Source organism: Heliconius melpomene, chromosome 18 (genome assembly GCF_056956725.1).
Source record: "Heliconius melpomene rosina isolate 202511_hmr_F chromosome 18, ASM5695672v1, whole genome shotgun sequence".
Taxonomy (NCBI): domain Eukaryota; kingdom Metazoa; phylum Arthropoda; class Insecta; order Lepidoptera; family Nymphalidae; genus Heliconius; species Heliconius melpomene.
Window position 1 is genome coordinate 7,233,842 of NC_140406.1, and position 19,842 is coordinate 7,253,683.

The 19,842-nt window shown below is 29.6% G+C and overlaps 1 protein-coding gene across 2 annotated transcripts; it reads left to right on the forward strand.

Annotated features, from left to right (window-relative positions):
• On the forward strand, positions 1 to 19,278 carry Dark (Death-associated APAF1-related killer). Of its 2 annotated transcripts, none has more exons than XM_085202484.1 (20): positions 1 to 231; positions 4,759 to 4,922; positions 5,131 to 5,343; positions 6,262 to 6,470; positions 7,351 to 7,636; positions 8,065 to 8,297; positions 8,916 to 9,474; positions 9,813 to 10,003; positions 10,370 to 10,487; positions 10,796 to 10,970; positions 11,318 to 11,650; positions 11,986 to 12,247; positions 12,564 to 12,716; positions 13,328 to 13,625; positions 13,882 to 14,221; positions 14,977 to 15,287; positions 15,591 to 15,728; positions 16,104 to 16,342; positions 16,576 to 16,737; positions 17,244 to 19,278. In XM_085202484.1, exons 2-20 carry the CDS (start codon positions 4,779 to 4,781, stop codon positions 17,404 to 17,406), a joined length of 4,527 nt encoding a protein of 1,508 aa, XP_085058610.1. In that variant the 5' UTR covers positions 1 to 231; positions 4,759 to 4,778; the 3' UTR covers positions 17,407 to 19,278. The 2 variants fall into 2 exon arrangements, with proteins under 2 accessions (XP_085058610.1, XP_085058611.1); XM_085202485.1 differs by lacking the exon at positions 1 to 231 and adding an exon at positions 2,737 to 2,819.
• The last annotated feature ends 564 nt before the right edge of the window (positions 19,279 to 19,842 follow it).

A 19,842-nucleotide genomic window follows, 5' to 3' on the forward strand; every position in this document is an offset into this window, starting at 1 on the left:
CAAAAACAAACGGACGAGTGCAACGCGAAGTGCCATATAGATAACTTAAAACTAGTCGTAGTGCAGTGTTTGTTTGCTTTGTTATTTTGGTGCTAAACGCTAGAACTGTGTTAGAAACAAATTCTGAAGAAAGGACGCTGATATAATTAAAAATAATTTGTAAATAACTCATTCAGTATTCGTTACCATTAAAAGTACCACGACACGATAACAATATCCCTTCATAAAGGAGTAAGTATTCATATGCTTAATTTTTCTTGTCTACTTAGACCAAACATTGTTTTTGTAGAAATTATAATATTAGAATTAGATCTTATTTTATATAGGGGTACAATATCTTAAGTTTTTCTTTCACACCAAAATAAAGACTAAACTAAAATCATAATATTTTTTCACAACACTTTATATTATTAAATTCTTTCGTAACTTAAAGCTTTGCATTAAAAGTTCAAAATGAAATAAACTGTGTTTACTTTCTTATTTATTATATTTGAAATGATAAAATCTGATAAATAGATGTAGTATTTACAGCAAATATATTTTTTACTGTTATATGATACATTTTTTTATGTTTATTGATAATATAATATCCTTATAATATATTATATATTATAAGGATATTATTTTACTATAATTGGTTGGAGTAAATAATGCTTTTTTTACTCTCAAATATGTTAGCATTGTATATGAGTCACATGAAAGTGGTAGTGGTATCCCCACTTATAATTTAAATGAAATAGAAATAAATATTTAATATATTTAATATATTTTAAGTGCTTTGTATGTTATAACTTCACTTAATGTATTTCAAATATTAATTCTTCATCTTCTTGCCTGTCTCTTATTGTTTTTATTGATATTGATAATTATATATTATTTATCATCACCTCTTTCTTTATTCTCATTTTTCCTTTAAACTATATGAATGATGATTTATATGTAGATATAAACTAAGAAGGATAATGTGGCATGTCGGCACAACATCTTTCTGTAAACAATGATTGTGGGTTTGATTCACATCGGAAGACTAAATTGTTTTCATTTTGTCACTGTCTTCACCTCTCAACATGTAAAATCTTGAAATTTCTACCCATTCTGCACTTAACAACATACAGAAGACAGCTAAACAAAATCTACTTATATCTAATAATTGTAGATAACTTTGTATTATTCTTCGTCTTTCGTCTTCAGAAACTACACTTATTATGCCCCTCAACTATAAAAAATATTATTTAGTAGTAGAGAAGAAACTACTCAGCATTGTATGAATTCACTACAGGGATAACAGACCTATCTCATTACAGAGTGCGGAGCTCAGATCAATGTCTTAGATTTGTGACCCTAGTGTAGGTTCAATGAGTTTTTCGATTTTTATTTATTATTTAAGTTGGTTAATATACTTTTTAATAGCCTTTTTAAAAATATTTTTAATTTATATATAGGATATAATAAGTTACAAAAATCATACATATTGAAACTGTACATAATGACCTCAAAAAATTGTAGTGACTATATATTATATATATAATTACAAACAATTTGCTTCCACATACATTATTATCAAGACACTTATCATGTGACCACAAAGTTTTCCCACATGTATCAATACCCATCCTAAATTACTTATGTTAGTTCAAATCATGATAAAGCACCCTTGGCCTAGTAAACTAAATACAGGTGCCATTAGGAAATTCATATATTTGTATTTGTAGTAAGGAGTTAACTCCTTACTACAAATATAATATTGTTTTAAAATTATTACAATTAAAATTATTAATAAGATTATCTTAAATTAAATGTAGTTGAGCTATTGTAGTACAGTTGGATATCATCTGATTGTAAATGGGATGCTTTTATCCCCACTCAGGGGAAAGAATAATTTACAACAAAGCGCAGCATTAAGCTCTACGACATGCAATGTTTCAAATTTGAGTAGAAAATTGAACAAATTAATTATATATTTTAATCATATAATATGCACTACCATATTGAACGTCAAATTTTATTTTCATTTATATCTATTTGAATTTTCTATAGTTGACTATGTTAATCTGTTAACAACTTTTCATATATATCTCAAATTATATATCCTCATTTCCGTCTTTATCACACATGGCTCCTTTCATTTGGCCCTAAATTCAGGAGTGCCCCCTTGGGCACTAGGCCCTTGCCTAGGACTAGATACTGTATATATTTGTTTGTTGTTACTATTTAAAGTTATAGGTATGTTGTTTCTTTATTAACTGTTTATACAAATTTCGAATATGATCCACGGCTGAAATATTTACTTTTTTTGTGATGATTAAAACATTTAACATAGTTCAAAAATAATTTGCATTCTAACATCAAATTCCATATGAGTTTACTTAATTATTCAACTTTAAAGCCAACCTTGACAATCAATGTAAGGTCAATGACACACTCGTACTCGTATTTCGATATGTGTATTCATCTCGTTGTCGTGTAGGTGGCACGAATCTGCAAGGTTATATTGGAAACTCCTTTACTTGAATACATACAAAAAATCTATTAGTTGTTTGTAAGACACCATTAGTTTCAGTTGTGTGCCAATAGTGTATACTGGACTTTATAGCTTAGTATAGCAGTAGTATAGCTTCGTGCTCTCGTCGCGTGTTTTGTGACGTAGGTTTTCTAGATCTCACTTCCTTTACACTATAATTTATTATTATAAGGTATTACATAGTATATAATTATTATATTTTGTTATCAGGTGAGTCAGTGAATTACTAATTGTTATTGATGACCCCTTGAAAAGCAATCTTAAGTGGTTTCGGAACTAATATGCCATTCCCATTATGGTAATTTGATAAATTATTTTTATCAGATAATTATTGCAATTAATTAAATATTGTTTGTTTTTTATATTTTTCAGTTATAATAAATCACGCTTTATTTATAATAAATGGGAGCTTAAAGTTTTCATTTAGGTACTAGATTGGAATCTACAACCCTTACGATAATGATGTATAATTAACAACTATAAAATACCTACAAATAATACATATTTAGTATAATTTGTATAATTTATTAGGACCATACCACCACCACCTACGTAATCATTGTATCATGCGTTAAATAGGTTCATATATAGATGTAATTTTAGTATACAAAATTGAAAATGTAACATCTAGAGTAGATAAGTAAACACTATGAAATGACGTAAATATGACTAGAAATTATGTTTAAAATTTAAAATTATAGTGTCATCAATAGTAAGTAGTTACGTATGAATATGATATTCTATTAGACTTTGTATTTTGCATAATATTTATTTTTGTAATTGTTTTATTTGAAATAAAGTATCAAATTATTGTAGTACTAACGCCGTATTTTTAATGCCTACGTATATGGGTTTTTTTAATTTTTACTTTTCATATTTTTTACGGTATTTTGTCGTTTTTCGGTACCTATCCTAATTATAGAGCATCGTCACATATCGTAAGGTTTACAGATGCCATCAAGTTAATAACTAATTGGTTTCTACCTGTTCATTCCTGTCCCTTCACTTTTTTTCACTGGTACTCAGCTTATAAGCCAGCAAAGCTTAGATTACTTTAAAAGCTCCTACATATTTGCCACACCTCTCTCTCTCTCTCTCTAAGCTTATGTAATTTTCTTTTATTATATGATTTTGTATGTTAAACCAACTATTTTTTATGTCTAATACCAAATGACGACTTTAGAATAAATTTGTTTTTTTTTATTACGATATTAAGGGTAACTATGACTTTTTATCTAAACACATAATCTCTTTACAATTGACAATTTTTCATATTTAAAATAATGGTAAATGGACAGTCTCCTAACCCCTTTATACGTTCAAAGGCATTAAATGAAAACAGGTTTACACTCATCAGCTGTTTTGCTGATGTTAAGCTTGTAGGTCATATATATGTAGGTATTGTTATAATACAATGTGGTTCACGAATCTTTTATAGAAGTTAAACCTACATATCAACAATGTCAATTAACAGTATGGCTGAATAATTTTTGGCATTTAAAAAAAAATAATTAGCTTCACGCTGTATCCCGCACACAGCAGGGTAGGCAGAGGGAACCTATTGTTAAGACACCGTTCCCCACTTTCTGCCGAATTCTGGAGGCATTGGGTGTTGAGTGGCAGAACTAATATTGTACATAAACTTACACAAAATACAAAACATTTTATTTCGAAAAATTTTATATTCTATAAATGTTATTCTTTAGAACTACTTGTATTCTGTATGTGTATATTTTTAACACATACAGTATACAAGTAGTTCTAATTTCGTTACAATTTCATATATTATTTTGCTTAAAATGCTTTTGAAGATTCTGGCGTTTATAAATCAATAGTATAATGATATTTTAAAATCAACAACTAGTAGGTAAACTATTTAGTCAGTATTGATCTAATTTTATATATTAAGCTCTCCCGCACGGGAGATAATAAATGATACCACTTTTGCTTATAAACCCAGATGAAATTCGTCCTAATAAAATAAATCATTATTTTAGAACAAACTATGAAAATGTTTTCGTCGGTATATTACGACGTCTCTATTATAACGGCGACCGAATTATTAACGTATGATAATGGCCTTCAAACAACTAAAATGATGTACCTACTATTTAAAATAATGATGAACAAACATTAACGTAAACTTGACGGCCATTTTTCTACACCAATGTTTAATTATTTAACAAAATTATGTGTAAATTTGAGGTATGTACCTATATTTATTTATTTGCCTACAGATGACTTACAATCAGATACGATGGCTGGTAAAAACCGGAAATTGCTCCAGATACACCACAAAGCAATCGTCCAAGATCTTGATGTTATGGACATTTTAGACGATCTGTTAGCTAAGCAGGCTATAACTAGCGAAGATTTCGAATACATCGCGAACCTCGACAAGGTAGATTGGGAAACCAAAATTAAACGATATCTTTGTTATACGAAATCTTTAAGTCTGTTTAATCATTTAAATCTAATGCAGGACTAATTATGAAAGAGTAATATACTTTTACTAATAACTTGCAATTTGCCCCATTTGGAATTTGAAAACCAAAATTAACCAAAACCAAAAGCTATTAATTATATAAGGAAAATTTCTATCGTTTCAGGCTGATAGAGTATATAAAACAAGGTATCTTCTAAAACTAATATCCCAGAGCAGTAATAGTGCTTATGAGACATTTGTAGATACTTTGGAGGAAAACCACGCCTGGCTATGGAAACTGCTGACTGTCGACAGCGATATGGGCAGTTTTGAGGATAGCCTCAGTAGAGGCGATGTGCCAAGATTGCCTGATCATTTTGTTAAAAGATCTCTTTTGGTAAGTTGAAAAATCTATGTACTTTTTATATAATGATTTTTACAGTTGTTATGTGTATTTAAAACAAATGTCTTTTGCCTGCTTTTTTCTTTAGACATATATTTTACATTTAATAGGACGAATGTATCAACGTTCGTATTTGTATTCGCATTCTATAATTGCAAAAGTTTCAGCATACATTTAAAAAATAAATATACTCAGTATATGTATACTTTCGGGTTGGAATCAAGAGGAATAAAAATTATAATATCACATACATTCACACCAACCTTTAATTTTTTCGAATTTGTAGTTACTTTTACAAACTCACAATTAAAAGACATTATAATTGAAGTTTTCCGCAATTTTTTTATTTTCCTTTATAACACGATTTTGCTGTGAAAAATATAAAGTAATTATATTGTACAAGTAAATATTATTCAGAATTGCAAAATAATAATATTTTTATAACGGAATAACGTTCATAATAATTAAATCATGTTTTGTAGATTAGTCATGTTTCTGCTAACTATTTCGAGATATGAAAGGTTTTTATAAGGATCCATTTCTGCGTATTGGTGTCATTAACCCTACGTAAACTGCATCACATGCATATTTTAAACTATGAAATGTATTAATTACTGTTAGTCGAACTTTGTACTTACAACTATTAATTTTATCATTTTTTTTTATAACTATTAAATAATATATTGGTGTTTTACTTAATTTTATTATAACATTTGTAGAATATGAATGGAAGCTTCAACTTTTGAAAATTGTTGCCAACCGTATATATATTTTATTTTAATACCAAATTTAGATGTATGGTAGATACATCATATACATTACATAGGCATATACATTAGGCATGATAATAATTTGTTGATGGAATATTTACATTTTCCTTTTACACTATTAGACTTTTTTTATTTTTTTAAGGAAAAACAATTATTATCAAAATTACGTCAATTGACGCGACATAATATTCTGGCTCTACATGGTATGTCTGGCTGTGGGAAAACTACTTTAGCTATTAGCGTGTTGCGAACGAATTCGGAACTCATCACTTCGGACTTCAACGGTGTTGTGTATTGGCTCAATTTGGGGAACTGTAAGACTGTAGACGACGTCATTGCTCAACAGAACAAGTAAGTTTAAAATTCACATATTATGAGTAATTGTGCTAACCACGCGAGGTTTTGGTAATATAACATGCATTAGCATTTGAGCTTATTAAGATTTGAACTAAATGATTCAGTGCAACAAGACTCTTATATATCGTATTTAAATAATAACTTTTACCAAATTTATATTGTAATAGAAAAATTATACGACCAAAAAAACTGTAGTTTATAGTTTTCATGTAGGTATAATCTATTCCATTTATTTATTTATTTATAAGTAACTTTTTATGAAATATTTTTCTTTTTTTATATTATGACCCTATGTAGTAAAAGAACATAGAGTAATACTCTATTATTATAATAACATGATGTTTCACAACAATTATCGCCTAGCAAAGGATCTCTCTATATTAAATACAAAATTTTCATGATACGTCATAGTTAATATTAGTTCAATCAGTTATTCACACCGCATAACTGACAAAGTCATATGAATGTTAAAATTATCTAACATTAATATGCGCTATATTTTCTCGATAGCCATCGAATGAATGCCTTTAATCTTTTTTATTAGTTCAAACATTTTTCTTTATTCTTGAGGCATGCATGAGGGTTATTGCATTCACATAAAATTGGCTTGTAAAAATTGCTAATTTGACTAAAAACCTCGCTCTTTACCGTACTCTACCCCTTCGATGTTCAACTATCCAAATTTTACATGTCAAACTACCCAAAATATTTTTATGCACACACATTTCTTACGTTTCACATATAATAGCTTTTTGCTTGTTAGCGTTAAGCTCGCCTATTGTACATTTTTTTATTTTTTTTGTATAATAAAGAATATAAATAAAATAAAATAATATACATTATTTATTTACTTTCATATAAAAATAATTTCCAGGTTATATCGTAAGGCTTCATTAAACACATCGTACATGAACTCATCAATATCCATGTCTAGCATTGGTTCCAACGCGGACTCTTTGTCGAACTACGACTTTACTTGGCAAGATCTAAAAGACAAATTAAAATCACTTTTCGCCGAACAACCATTGAAAGATGGCTTATTAGTTCTCGACGAAGTAAATGAAAAAATATGCGTAGAAGGATTCGACATCGGCTGTAAAATATTGGTGACGACGCGTGATAATAATGTTGTTAGTAATTTTCACCCGCAAATTGTTAAAGTGAGTAAATTTGTATGTTATATACTTTTTTGTGGTATGATTCGTTCGAATATATAATAGATCTTAGTCGGAAATCGGTGATGTTGGAAAGAAATCCATGTTTTTTTTGTGGTGTTTGTTTATAACTATTATGTAAATAATATCTATATACAATCCATATATTTCATTATACTGCACAATAGAGCTATTTGCACTTACGTTATATTTAACTAGTGGCGGCCCGCAACTTCATTTGCGTGGACTTTACAACTATTTCCATACTTTTTGATGCGCTCGGATACGAGCAGTAGAATATATACACTTTAAATATATCATCCCCATGAAAAATTAACCTACAATTTTCCTATTTACGCTGAGATGTGTTTCCATTGCGCCACGACTGCCTCAATTTTAAACAATAATGATTGATATTCTTTTCTTACTTTCAGATAGAAAATCACTTTTCTGAAGACGAATCATTAGCTTTATTTGCATCATGTTTAGAGTTAGATGAAAAAAAATTACCGAGACAAGCAAAAAAATTACACGAAATATGTAAAGGCAGTCCGTTTCACATAGCGTTGATTGGTGCTGAACTAGCAGAGAATAAAGAGCGGTTGGTGCACGATACCAGACGTTGGAATTATTATATAAATAAATTAGAGAAAAAGGAGCTTATATTGTAAGTTAATTTTTTAAGATTCAATTTCCAAATGGGTCAAATGTTTGGAACTGTACGGATGTTTCTGGAAAAATCTCTAATTGACATTTTTTATCTGAGATTTTTTTACTTGCATGCATTAACTAATATAGACGCAAAGAATTTAAGAATTTAATTTCTTAATCAGTCACTAGTTATAGGAATACACGACCATGGCGTGTCCAGTCAGATATGACCTACAAAATCATAATAAATCTGACAGACTTCTTACCTAATATAATTTTTTAAAATAATATTACAGTTTGTAATTATTATAAAGCTTTTAAAATTCTTAGTATTCGGTTAATAGTTAGTTGGAATGGAGCCCTGTATGTATAGTACATAAATAAGTATATGTTATTAAGGGTTTTATCGTTTACGTTGTTGTAGATAAATTATAAATATTGAACAAAAAGTGATTATACTATTACTTTATGTTTTACGTTAAAAGTAGGCGTCAAAATTCAATATTTACAATTTAAATGCTTGTTATTACCTTTACATAGATTTTTTAAAAATATATAAACAATTCAAATATATGAAATTTATTTTGATAATTTAAAAAATACAATATAAACAATATTCACGATATTTTATCAGCAACTTCTCAAGATCAGACGTAAATCCTATGAAAACAATAGAATTCTGTATAAACTCCCTAAAGCCGGATTTGCTGAAACTATTCAAAATGCTCGCAATATTACCCGACAATGTTAAACTGTCGGCAAACGTGCTCAGCAAGCTATGGAACAAAACCACCACCGAAATTGACATTATAATACAACAATTACGAAGCAAATCACTTATAATTGTGTTCTATGACGAGGATAAACATGATTATACATATGAAATACACGATTTAATTATGAGTTATTTGAGAAGTAGCTCTAATGAAGATGACATAAAGAAACTTCATAGCGGCCTCCTAACAAGCTACAAGTACGGTGTAAACAATTATCCCATACAGATTGAGGACGATGGTTATATAGCATTGTATGTGGGATATCACTTAGGACATACGAAAAATTTAAATAATATGTGGAGTCTATTTAATAAGTTGTATTTGAATTTGAAATTCTTGGGCAATAAAGTTAGGTTGACGGGTCCGGCCGATGTCATATTGGATTTGCAGAAATATGAGAATTATATTGTGAATGATGTGAGTATTTTTTTTAGCTTCACGCTATTATATAGAAATTACGCCCAATTTTAGTGACATTTTCACCAGGATGGTCGTATTTGAAATTTTTTGCTTTACCACTTGGTTTATTTACGTCATAATACTTGTATACAGAAATTGAAACATTTATATATTTTATCTACAGTAGTAACGATATTTTGTGAACGTCTTGAAATTAGGATTTCAGGGTTGTACGCAAATCTTAAAATCTAATCCAATCGGCTACAGCTAAGTCCAGGTTGGCCACGACTCGTCGACCGTACTATATTTTTTGACAAAACATCTTTATAATATAACATTCTCATTAAAATTTCCAGGATATAGATAAAGCTTTGCTATACAACGTAAAGGAATATTTAAGCACGTACGGCATTGATTTATATAGATATCCGTGCACAGATATAGTACAGAGCATACTGCAGAACGAGTCCAAAGGCATACTTTACATGAAAGCGTGGGAAATAGCACAAGACAGGTGTAGTCTAAATGAACTCTATTTTGAGTTTTTGTAAGTATAGTAAATTTATTTGTATGTTATATTAGTTTTTTTTTATTTCCAAGAGTTTTGTAGAACAGGCAAAGAGTGATTTGTTCCTAATAGGACCGTTTAGAAACATTGTTCGAAGAAATACTTATTAAATTTGAAAGCTGAGCTTTGTTTTATTAGACCGTAGCAATATCTGCATTATAAATACAAAAATAATGTGATTTTGTAAGCCCGTGTTTTGTAAACTAAGTGGCGCATGGAAGATGGAGTGTCTGAACACTAGGTTCCCTTTGCGTATACTTAGCTATATGCGAGATACAACGTGAAGCTAAAACAATATAGCATTTTCATTCCGATTTGCTTTTTAACTTCTTATTTATGTTTTAGACATGAACAAAATGTGGATGAAACGAGATATTCAACAATAGATGTCAAGGAACCTATAAAATCTGTATGCTTCCTCGGAGATTATGTATTAATTGGTACAAAGACTGGGATGATTAAGGTTTATATTATGTTATTATTATATTATTTATTAATATAATCATAATTTCTAGTATTTTTTTTTCCTTTATATAGTTAATTAAATCAATTAACATCGATTTGATCGACTGTTGTATAGTGATAATTATGAAAAAGTCATTAAATTATGATATTATGACTTAAAAGTGCAAAGGATATATGTATATAAAAAATACAAAAATTATATTATTATTATATATTGACAGTTATTTACATATTTATGTAATTAACCATTTCTTTATGTTTCTTACGTTTAACTAACAGAAATTAGAAGTAATAATTTCTTTACAGTTATTTCACATATCAACAAACAAACTCAAGAAAGAACTCCATTGTACTTCCCCCATACATTGGGTGGGCGCGTGTCCTTCAAACTTGCCCTTCATAGCTGCATTAGACGAAAATGGCGTTTTACGAATATGGTACGTCGATGATATACAACAATGTGATGGGATTATAGAAGAAGGTAAGAATTTTATGTTTTTAGGGTTCCGTACCTCAAAAGAAAAAATGGAACACTAAAATTCACTTGGTAATACAATTTTTCTGAAAATCGCGTACACTTTTAATATCCAGGACAATTGTTTTTTGGAGTATACAAAAAATTAAAGTTCTAATTCAATGCAATCAAAGATACGACTGCTTAGACTTCGATTTGGCCGCATACTGTATGAAGTAGAGCTTGTTAGTTTTTATATATTATACTTACTGTTTAGATCAACGATAACGGTCAGAACCCTCGGTGGGCGAGCCCAAATCGTACTTGGCTGGTTTTTCGAAATTCTAACTCTTATAAAAAAAAAAAAATTACAGAAGCAGAAGAGGCCCACAATAATAATTTTCCAAGCAACGTAATAATTTCATTGCCCAACATGCCATTCATCAACTGCCGCTGGTCCAACCACGATGAAACTTTAATAACACACACTTCACACGTAATATACGTTTATAATACCAATGGCGATATAAAATATTGTCTCAGTGAAAGCTATAAAGATATACAGATATCATGTTGTGTTCCCAGCAATTATGAGAATACAGTATTAGTGGCTACTAATAAAAGTTTGGATATATTGGACTTGAAGACAGGGGAGAAACATAGTTTTGATGATACGGGAGGTGTTTTAGATATTGTTATTGTGCCTGGTAAGTACTATATATGCATTTTTCTTTTGTTTTTTAGCTTCACGTTGTATACCGCATACATCAGGGTATGTATTCCTTTACCTGCCCTGATAGCCTAGTGTTAAAACAACTCCCAATTTTGAAACGTGGCGTGGTAAATGGCAGAACTCACTAGTGCTAGAGCTAGTTACTAAAACGAGAAAATGAGAATATTTTATTCCTCGAATGAGAATCGAACTTACGGCCTTTGCGCTTACAGTCAGAAGTTTTGCCACTGTGTCACGACGACATCTTACTCGTATAAAAATTTAACGTAACGCGATTCTGATTCTGACCTTTCGAATTTTTGCTTCTAGGTACAAACAAAGTAATAATACTAAAAGAGAAACAAGTAATGCAATACGAATACAAAATGTTACGCAGATTCAACAAAAACTGTAGTGATCGTGAATGCAAAGAGGTCATAACGAGTGGTGCCGTCAAAGATAATATTAGTTTTATTTCAATAGCTGTGAACAAGTCTGGTTCCTTGTTGTTTGTATCTACTAACGATAGTAGAGTTATTTGTGTTGATTTAAAAACTTATGTTCATATACTGGACATGGAAAATAAGAGAGGGTAAGTTTTTTTTAGACTATTTTATTTTAATAATAATATAGTCAATAATGGGATATATGAAATTGAGCCTCTTTTTGTTTCTTTTTGTAAAATGTATTATACTATTTCATTTTGATAATTAATAGATAAAAGATGTTTTGTATCGGATATGGGTTCGAATCTCGCTTGGAGGATTTTTTTTACTCTCCGGCTTTGGACAGTTGACTGAAATCCTTGTTGAGTAACGGAACTCGCTTTGTCTTCTGTCTCCCACATTTTGTATTTTTTTAATGTAACTACATACATATAAATGAATAAATACGAGAAAACATTTCAGTAACGTAGTATCAATGTCAGTAAGTGAAATATCATGGGATGAACTGGAAGCCGGTCCGGATGTACTTCTCACTGGAACGGATGATGCGGAGAATAGTGCCAAAGTTTGGTATTTGGACGCTTATACCACTATTAACAGGGAAAGAGATAATGGGTAAAGTATTATTAACCTAATTGTGTATATTTATATGCATTGCCAGGAAAAATTGTTATGGTTAAATATATACTTGTAGTTTAACTATAAAGTGGCCCGTACTATATATAGTCGTGGTCATCTTTAAGGGCGTAAGGTGTTCACTTTCAGAAAAGGAAAATATCAAAATATTTTTTTTCAATATACGCCATCTATAACTTTAAGGCGTCCACGACTCGTCGACCTTATTGAATATTTTTTTATGCTGCTAAATGTAGAGGACGCAAAAAAATATAGACATTTTTAACACTCATTAGAGCATTTTGTATATAATATTTAGATGAATACCAGATATGAACAAGAAGGCGGCAACATTTTACAAAATTATTAAATGATTAACATAATAGTTATAGTGTAAGGTGTATTATGATCGCATTCACATTACGATTACATAGTGTGAATTTAATCGTAATACACCTTTGTACAATAATAACAAATTACAAATTAAGCTAATAATTCATCATTTCTAATATTTTAAACGTGTAATTCGACACTTAATGTCGTGTAAATAAGTCGTGTAATAAAACGTGTAATTATTTTAAAAATATATATTAATTCACCATTTTCCACAGCAAAGTTCGTTTAACAACGAAATTCGATGCTAGCTTTGTAAATGCACTTTATCCACTCACACCCACGCCCAGCACTGTAACTCTAACAACTGATATACAAAGTACGCCGTCGACACCTAAACGACACCAATCATTTGTTAATATGAAAACGAAAGAAAAAAGAAATGTAATGAGAGCCACAATGAGCTTAGACAGGCATTCATTAAAACCGTTGAATTTGAGAGGAATTACAAATGGTAATGCAGAGTGTATGGCGCACCCTTTGTTGGCCATTGTCGATGATAGGAATAATGTTAAGGTATCTTGTTTTCTTTTGTATTTGCCTGGTTTTATTTATGTCTGTTGTCTTTTGTCGGGAGAGCCCGACTCGCGCTTGGCCGTTATTTTTTATTAAAATTACATCTACGTGGTTTTTGTGTAGTAAAATGTATATATTATAAACAAATAAATATTAATTTTATAGTGAGTGACTTCTACAATTTATTATTCTTTCTGTTTTTTTGCTTTTACACTTTGCTTAAGAATTAGCTTAAGTATACATTTTTTTTTTTCAGGTAATGCGTGGTAGAAAACTAATAACAGAAATACAATCAAATTCAGATGATCATATAACAAAAGTTAAGATATCGCCGTGCAATCACTACATCATATGTGGTCTAAAAAGTGGAATTGTAAAAAAATTCACAATAAGAACCAAAGAACAAAGAGACATCTTAAATGTAAATAGTGCGGTGATTTACATGAATTTTGTTAATTCCGATTTATTAATGGTCGCCGGCAAAAATAGATGTTTAATGGCGTACATGTTGAAAGAAAATGGCGAATGGAAACCGGAGATGTTAGAACGTGGTAACGCCAATCTAGGATCGCAGGAAATATTAAATGATATACAAGGTTACTAAATTTTTTTCTTACATTTTTTTACTTATTTTTAAAATAGACGAATTATTATACAGGGTGGAAGAGGCAGCGCTTCTTTTATTCAAACTGCATATAGGATAATATATTTCAAACCCACACCTAAGAAATTAATCAAGGTACCTCAACAGTTTGGACGTAGGAATTTTTTTTCATTTCACGATTTTTATCCATACCTGTATTTCGTGTGACGCACACATACGTGTGCGATGTTTCCGATTTGACAGGTAAGTGTGTGCGTGCCTATGTTATACTTTACAAATGGCGTTTTATTTTAAAACGATTATTTTATTATTTATTTTGTTTGAAAAAATAACTTTTTCATTTTTGGGAATTATTTTTTTCCCGAATTATATTAGGCTTTTATAGAGTAGTTAAAACTGTGGTTTCATTTAAAGTGGTGCTGACAATTCCACCCTGTATACTATGTGCTTGTGGGTTTGATTCCCACTCAGGGGATTAATATTAAATTGTTATTTTCTTGAAAGATAAGGTGCGACGTGGAGTTCCGCTGTTAACACAAGTGTCCCGAAAATTGGGGGGAAATTGGACAACGATTGTCTCTTACCACTAAGTTCCTTCTCTCTATCCTGCTTTATACGAAATTAAACGTCAAGTTGACATAAAATAATAATTCTCTATTGATTAATTAAATTTCAAAATTCTTTTTTTTTTCATATATATTTTTTAATAACAAAAGCTCAAATCATCACTTTTTTATATATTTTCAGGAATTAAAAAGAAATCCTCCCAATCGGAGATTCATAGTTCGGGAAGCGATTCCAGCATAAGTTCTAAAGAACGGTTATTTAAGAACTGTGATAAAAAAAGTCTTTGCGAAGCGAGTAACTTAGTTGATTGCTTCTGGATACCGAACTTAGGACTTATTACTATAAAATCAAACGCAACTATCAAATTGTGGGATGAAAAATTAAATTTGACCACCATATTGAACGCTAGACAAATGGATGTGTGCATAACGTGTACAGCATTTCAAAATAATGTTTTAGTTGTATGTGATGAATTTAGTAAATCTTTTCAGGTAAGTTTTTTTTTGTTTTGCTAATTATACTTTAATACATTTGAGGCCTTCGTGGCGCAGTGGCTTAACTTGTCAGTCTAACCTGAGACGGTTTTGTATTCGAATTTCACTCGGGGTTTCAAATGAATATTATTTCTATATCCTCGCTCTGGTAACAAGACCAAGCGCGGGCTTAACACACAATACATCATCATTGACTTTAAATTATAAACATATGTACAAAAGATAATAATTCATAAGTGTCCTGTATACTTTTAAAATATTTAGCATTATAAATTTTAAAACAAACCTATAAATTTTCAGAGTTTCGAATTAAAGACATCCGAGCGTGCTTATTTAGATTTAATACAAGAATATACACTGAATTTCAAGATACGTTCGTGTGCTTTGACCGATGACGGCAATATACTAGCTATGGGCTTGGATACCGGCGATATAGTGGTATGTGTATAACTAATTAAAAATAATATAGCGTTGTGGGCAGAAATAAGTGAAAATTTCCTAAAACGTTAACTTATTATTAGTTATTTATTTTGTTTTATTTATGTATTTATTATATATTTATATAGTTTTATACGTATTTTTATGCAATATATAGTTTGTAACTTATAAGTAAGTTTATTATACGAACTTAGTGAACATTTGTACACTAACCTGAAAGCGTGTTTTTTTATCACTACAGGTGATCTTTTCATGGTAAGCAAACTCTACTATGAAAAGATCACCTGTGGTGATAAAGCCGCCCTTACACCAATGTTTGTATTTTTTTTGTTTAATCATGTTGGTGTAATAAAGTATTAAATAAATTATTTTCAGATATGGCATATACAAAACAAAAAGCAACTCAAGTTCCTTCGTCATCACAAGTCAAAGGTCAATTTCTGTCAATTTTCACCGACTCCCGATCGTCTGTACAGATCTATGGTACCTTTGACTCCTTTGACCCCTCACCCCTGTGATGAAGATCAGCCCCCGTTAGTATTGGTCACGATGGCGTCAGAAATTGTATTGTGGAATATTACTTATGTTATACGTAATAGGAGGAGAGGTTTGAGGTTAGTATTAATGTGTGGAATGTGCGCTTTTTCGTTCAAAAAGCTACTCCAAAATCTTGAAAAATTTAAGACCCCCTTATATTTAAGTTATAAATAGTTATATTTCAGAAGTTGTCGTGGCGACTGTGGGTTAGATTCCAACTCTCTTATCTAGGTTCAAGGTTCCATCTATCATGTTATATGCGACATGCGGCATGAAACGGAAAAAAATATATATTTATTTATATTTACAGAGCCGGACAAAATGTTATAACTCCACTTGCAAGTCCAATCGATATAAGAAACGATTTGCACCAAGTAGATAATTCTAATACGGATATACGAAGTAATTGCTTCTTTGGCAGCAATCCATTTGATCCAAAACAATATTGGAAAATTAATTGGAAAAGGAAAACGTAAGTGTATTTTTATTTTGTATATTATAATGTCACCCAATGCGACGAAATGTGTGAAAAATCTATAATAGCTCTAATATTTGTTAACCTACAACATATTCTTAATTTGCCGTAATAAAGTATCCCCAAATATTGACAAAATTCACTAATAAAGCCACATAGTCTTACAAACAGTCATTGTTCATTCATTCATTTGTATTTGACATTTTGAGGACTTCCTGCTGTAGCACGAGGTCCTTAAATAGCGAGGCCTAGATGTGTTCGTAATATTATAGAGATGATAAAAAAGACTAATATTTTTAAAAGTCATTATTGTCAATTTTCTAATTTTTAATCTATTCATTATTTTTAACAACTAAGCGTTCTTTTTTCTGTATTCTTCTTTATTTACTCTTTTGAACATGCTCCGTTACTAACAAAGAGCATATGTAATGGGCCATCACCGGTGTACACACAATCAAATACAAATTCAAGTGCAACTTGTAAATTTCATTTATTTATTTCAGTTGCAAAGAAGGCTCGAAACGAAAGGAGATTCTCGCTTGCATCAAATTGACTGGAATGAGCGCGAAACAAATGTTCATAGATGAGAAATTTTCCTGTTTCATAACAGTCGATAACCCCGGACATATACATATAATGAAATTAATGGGCACTTGTGCTTCATAGGAAATAATGTAATGTGAAAATATATTTAAAAAAATATATTATATAAGTAGTTGAGGCAGTCGTGACACAAAGGCACGCGAAGATTGTGGCGTCGATTCCCCCTCTGGGGTAATGACTTATTGTCATATTCTCGCTCTGTTAACAACACATATCGTGGTGTTGAATTCGGCCACTAAACACGCAATGTCTTAACAAATGGGTTGGAAAGTGAGGAATGGAAAGTCCTAACACTACGTTCTTTCTGTCTACCCTGTTATATGAGATACAGCGTGAAGCTAATGGAATATATATTAATAATGTCTAGTATATATATATATATATATTATTAATATCTGGATCACGTCAAAGTAAAATAAAATAAGGACAAATATAAGTATGTCTTAAGTAAAAATTGGATCGGCAACTATCAAATAAAATGTAATTTTTAAGATTATATTTTACATTGGTTATTAATAATATCGTTATAGTATTTTGTATCAAAATATTAATATTTGAAAAGGGATTGTTATTCACTCATTTAGTTTTTTTCAATATAAGTTTTACCCGATTAATATTTGAGCCACAATCGCTTTAGCAGTAAGTAATGTTAGTCATACTTGTCTCAAATACACTAAATGCAACGAATTTACAAATATAAAATGAAGGTTAAAATGTATAGCAATAATTTTATAAAGTAATGTAATACATAATATGGAGTTCATGTGGAATGGAATAAATTAAAATAAATAACATTAATTCTTAACATATTGAAAAGACAAAATAACAACAAATAAAAAGAATTATCTATACTTTTATAATTCCTATTATATTTGGTTGTCAACCGTTGAGATTATGAAGTAACAAACGAGATCAATATCCGTTTTTTAAGTAGCTTAATTATTAAAATGAACATTTTAGAACAATTGTAGTGAATTGTACTATGTTAGGTTGTACGTTAAACTTACTCAAATCCCACCCAGTACATAAATTAAGTACATATATTTAAATAATGTATCCAGAAACTTTCTACCAGCTATCTGATTTAAGAATATCTAAAACGTACAATTTTCAAAAGGATATGATAGTTTTAATTTTTTTATAAGAAAATATATTTTATATAATATATACAATTACAATATTACGTAATATAAATTACAATACATCAATATGTATGATAAAATGGAATTTTAACTCAAGAAATGAATCAAGTAGAACCAAATAAAGCAATCTTCATTCAGATTAGGAAAATTAAATAAAATATTTTTGCTTATTATTACCTGTAACTTTTAGACTATAACCGAGATATTACAACACATGTGTAATAAAACAAGAACAAAATAACATTTTAATTATACAAAAAAACATTTTAAAAATATTCAATATTTTTATTAGTTTACTAAAAAAATGGATATTGCTCTATTTGCTTCTATAATATTATCCAAATATAAAATAACGTTCAACACAATTATTGTTTTACAAATTTCGTTATCGTCATTCTAAATCTGTGTTTAGTTTGACTTTTTTATTACATTTCATTGTGTTAACAATTGTACATATAATTGTAAGTTTTATCTAATGGAGATTGTCATTACAATAAATGGTGCTATGGCTATTTTATATATCACTGTTTACGACTTTCTATACATGTAATGTTAATTAAATTCAATATTTTTTGCATTTATTCACATTGTTCTCAACATGACGTAGTTTGTGATAAACAATTTTATTTTTTATTTCATCATAGTATAAGTATACATTCCTGTATTGTGCTGCAAATTTTTTTTTTTGACTTAATTTTTAAAAGATGTAATGAAACATATAATATTTTTTAAATAGTATATTATTTTGTGAAACATTTTTTACATTTATAAATAAATGCATTTTTCTTATAAACATATTTTATTTAAATCCTTTAAGTTTCTAAGCTTAAAATGGTTAGCAGTTTCCGAGAATAATTCATAATAACTAATTTCAAACAAACTATAAAAAATGTCTAAACGTACACAATGACATAGTTTTGACCGTAAATAAGTATTCTTTCTACTCTTCTCATAGTGAATTGAACCAGACATGTAACAAAACAAAGCAGGTCGTTTAGTTTTGCAATTTGAAATTAGGATCAAATGTGCCTGCCTTACTATATACTGGATACAACACGAATCATGAAGCATATAGAAGATATAAAAAAATCCTCATATAGCCCAAGGTCCCATTTTAGCAAAGCTGAAATTTTAAGCCCTCGTATTTTAATATGAAGTTAAGAGAGTATGCGTACTTACTTACGTAATTTGAAAGTGTGGTGAGCAACCTTTTTAATCAACGGGTCAATTAAAAAACAAAAACTCATCGTCACAAAAAATTGTTTTGGCTTAGTATGATGTACCATTTTATTATAATTAATTTTATAATACCTACTACATTAATTAATGAGAGAGAATCGTTAAAATAAATTCAATT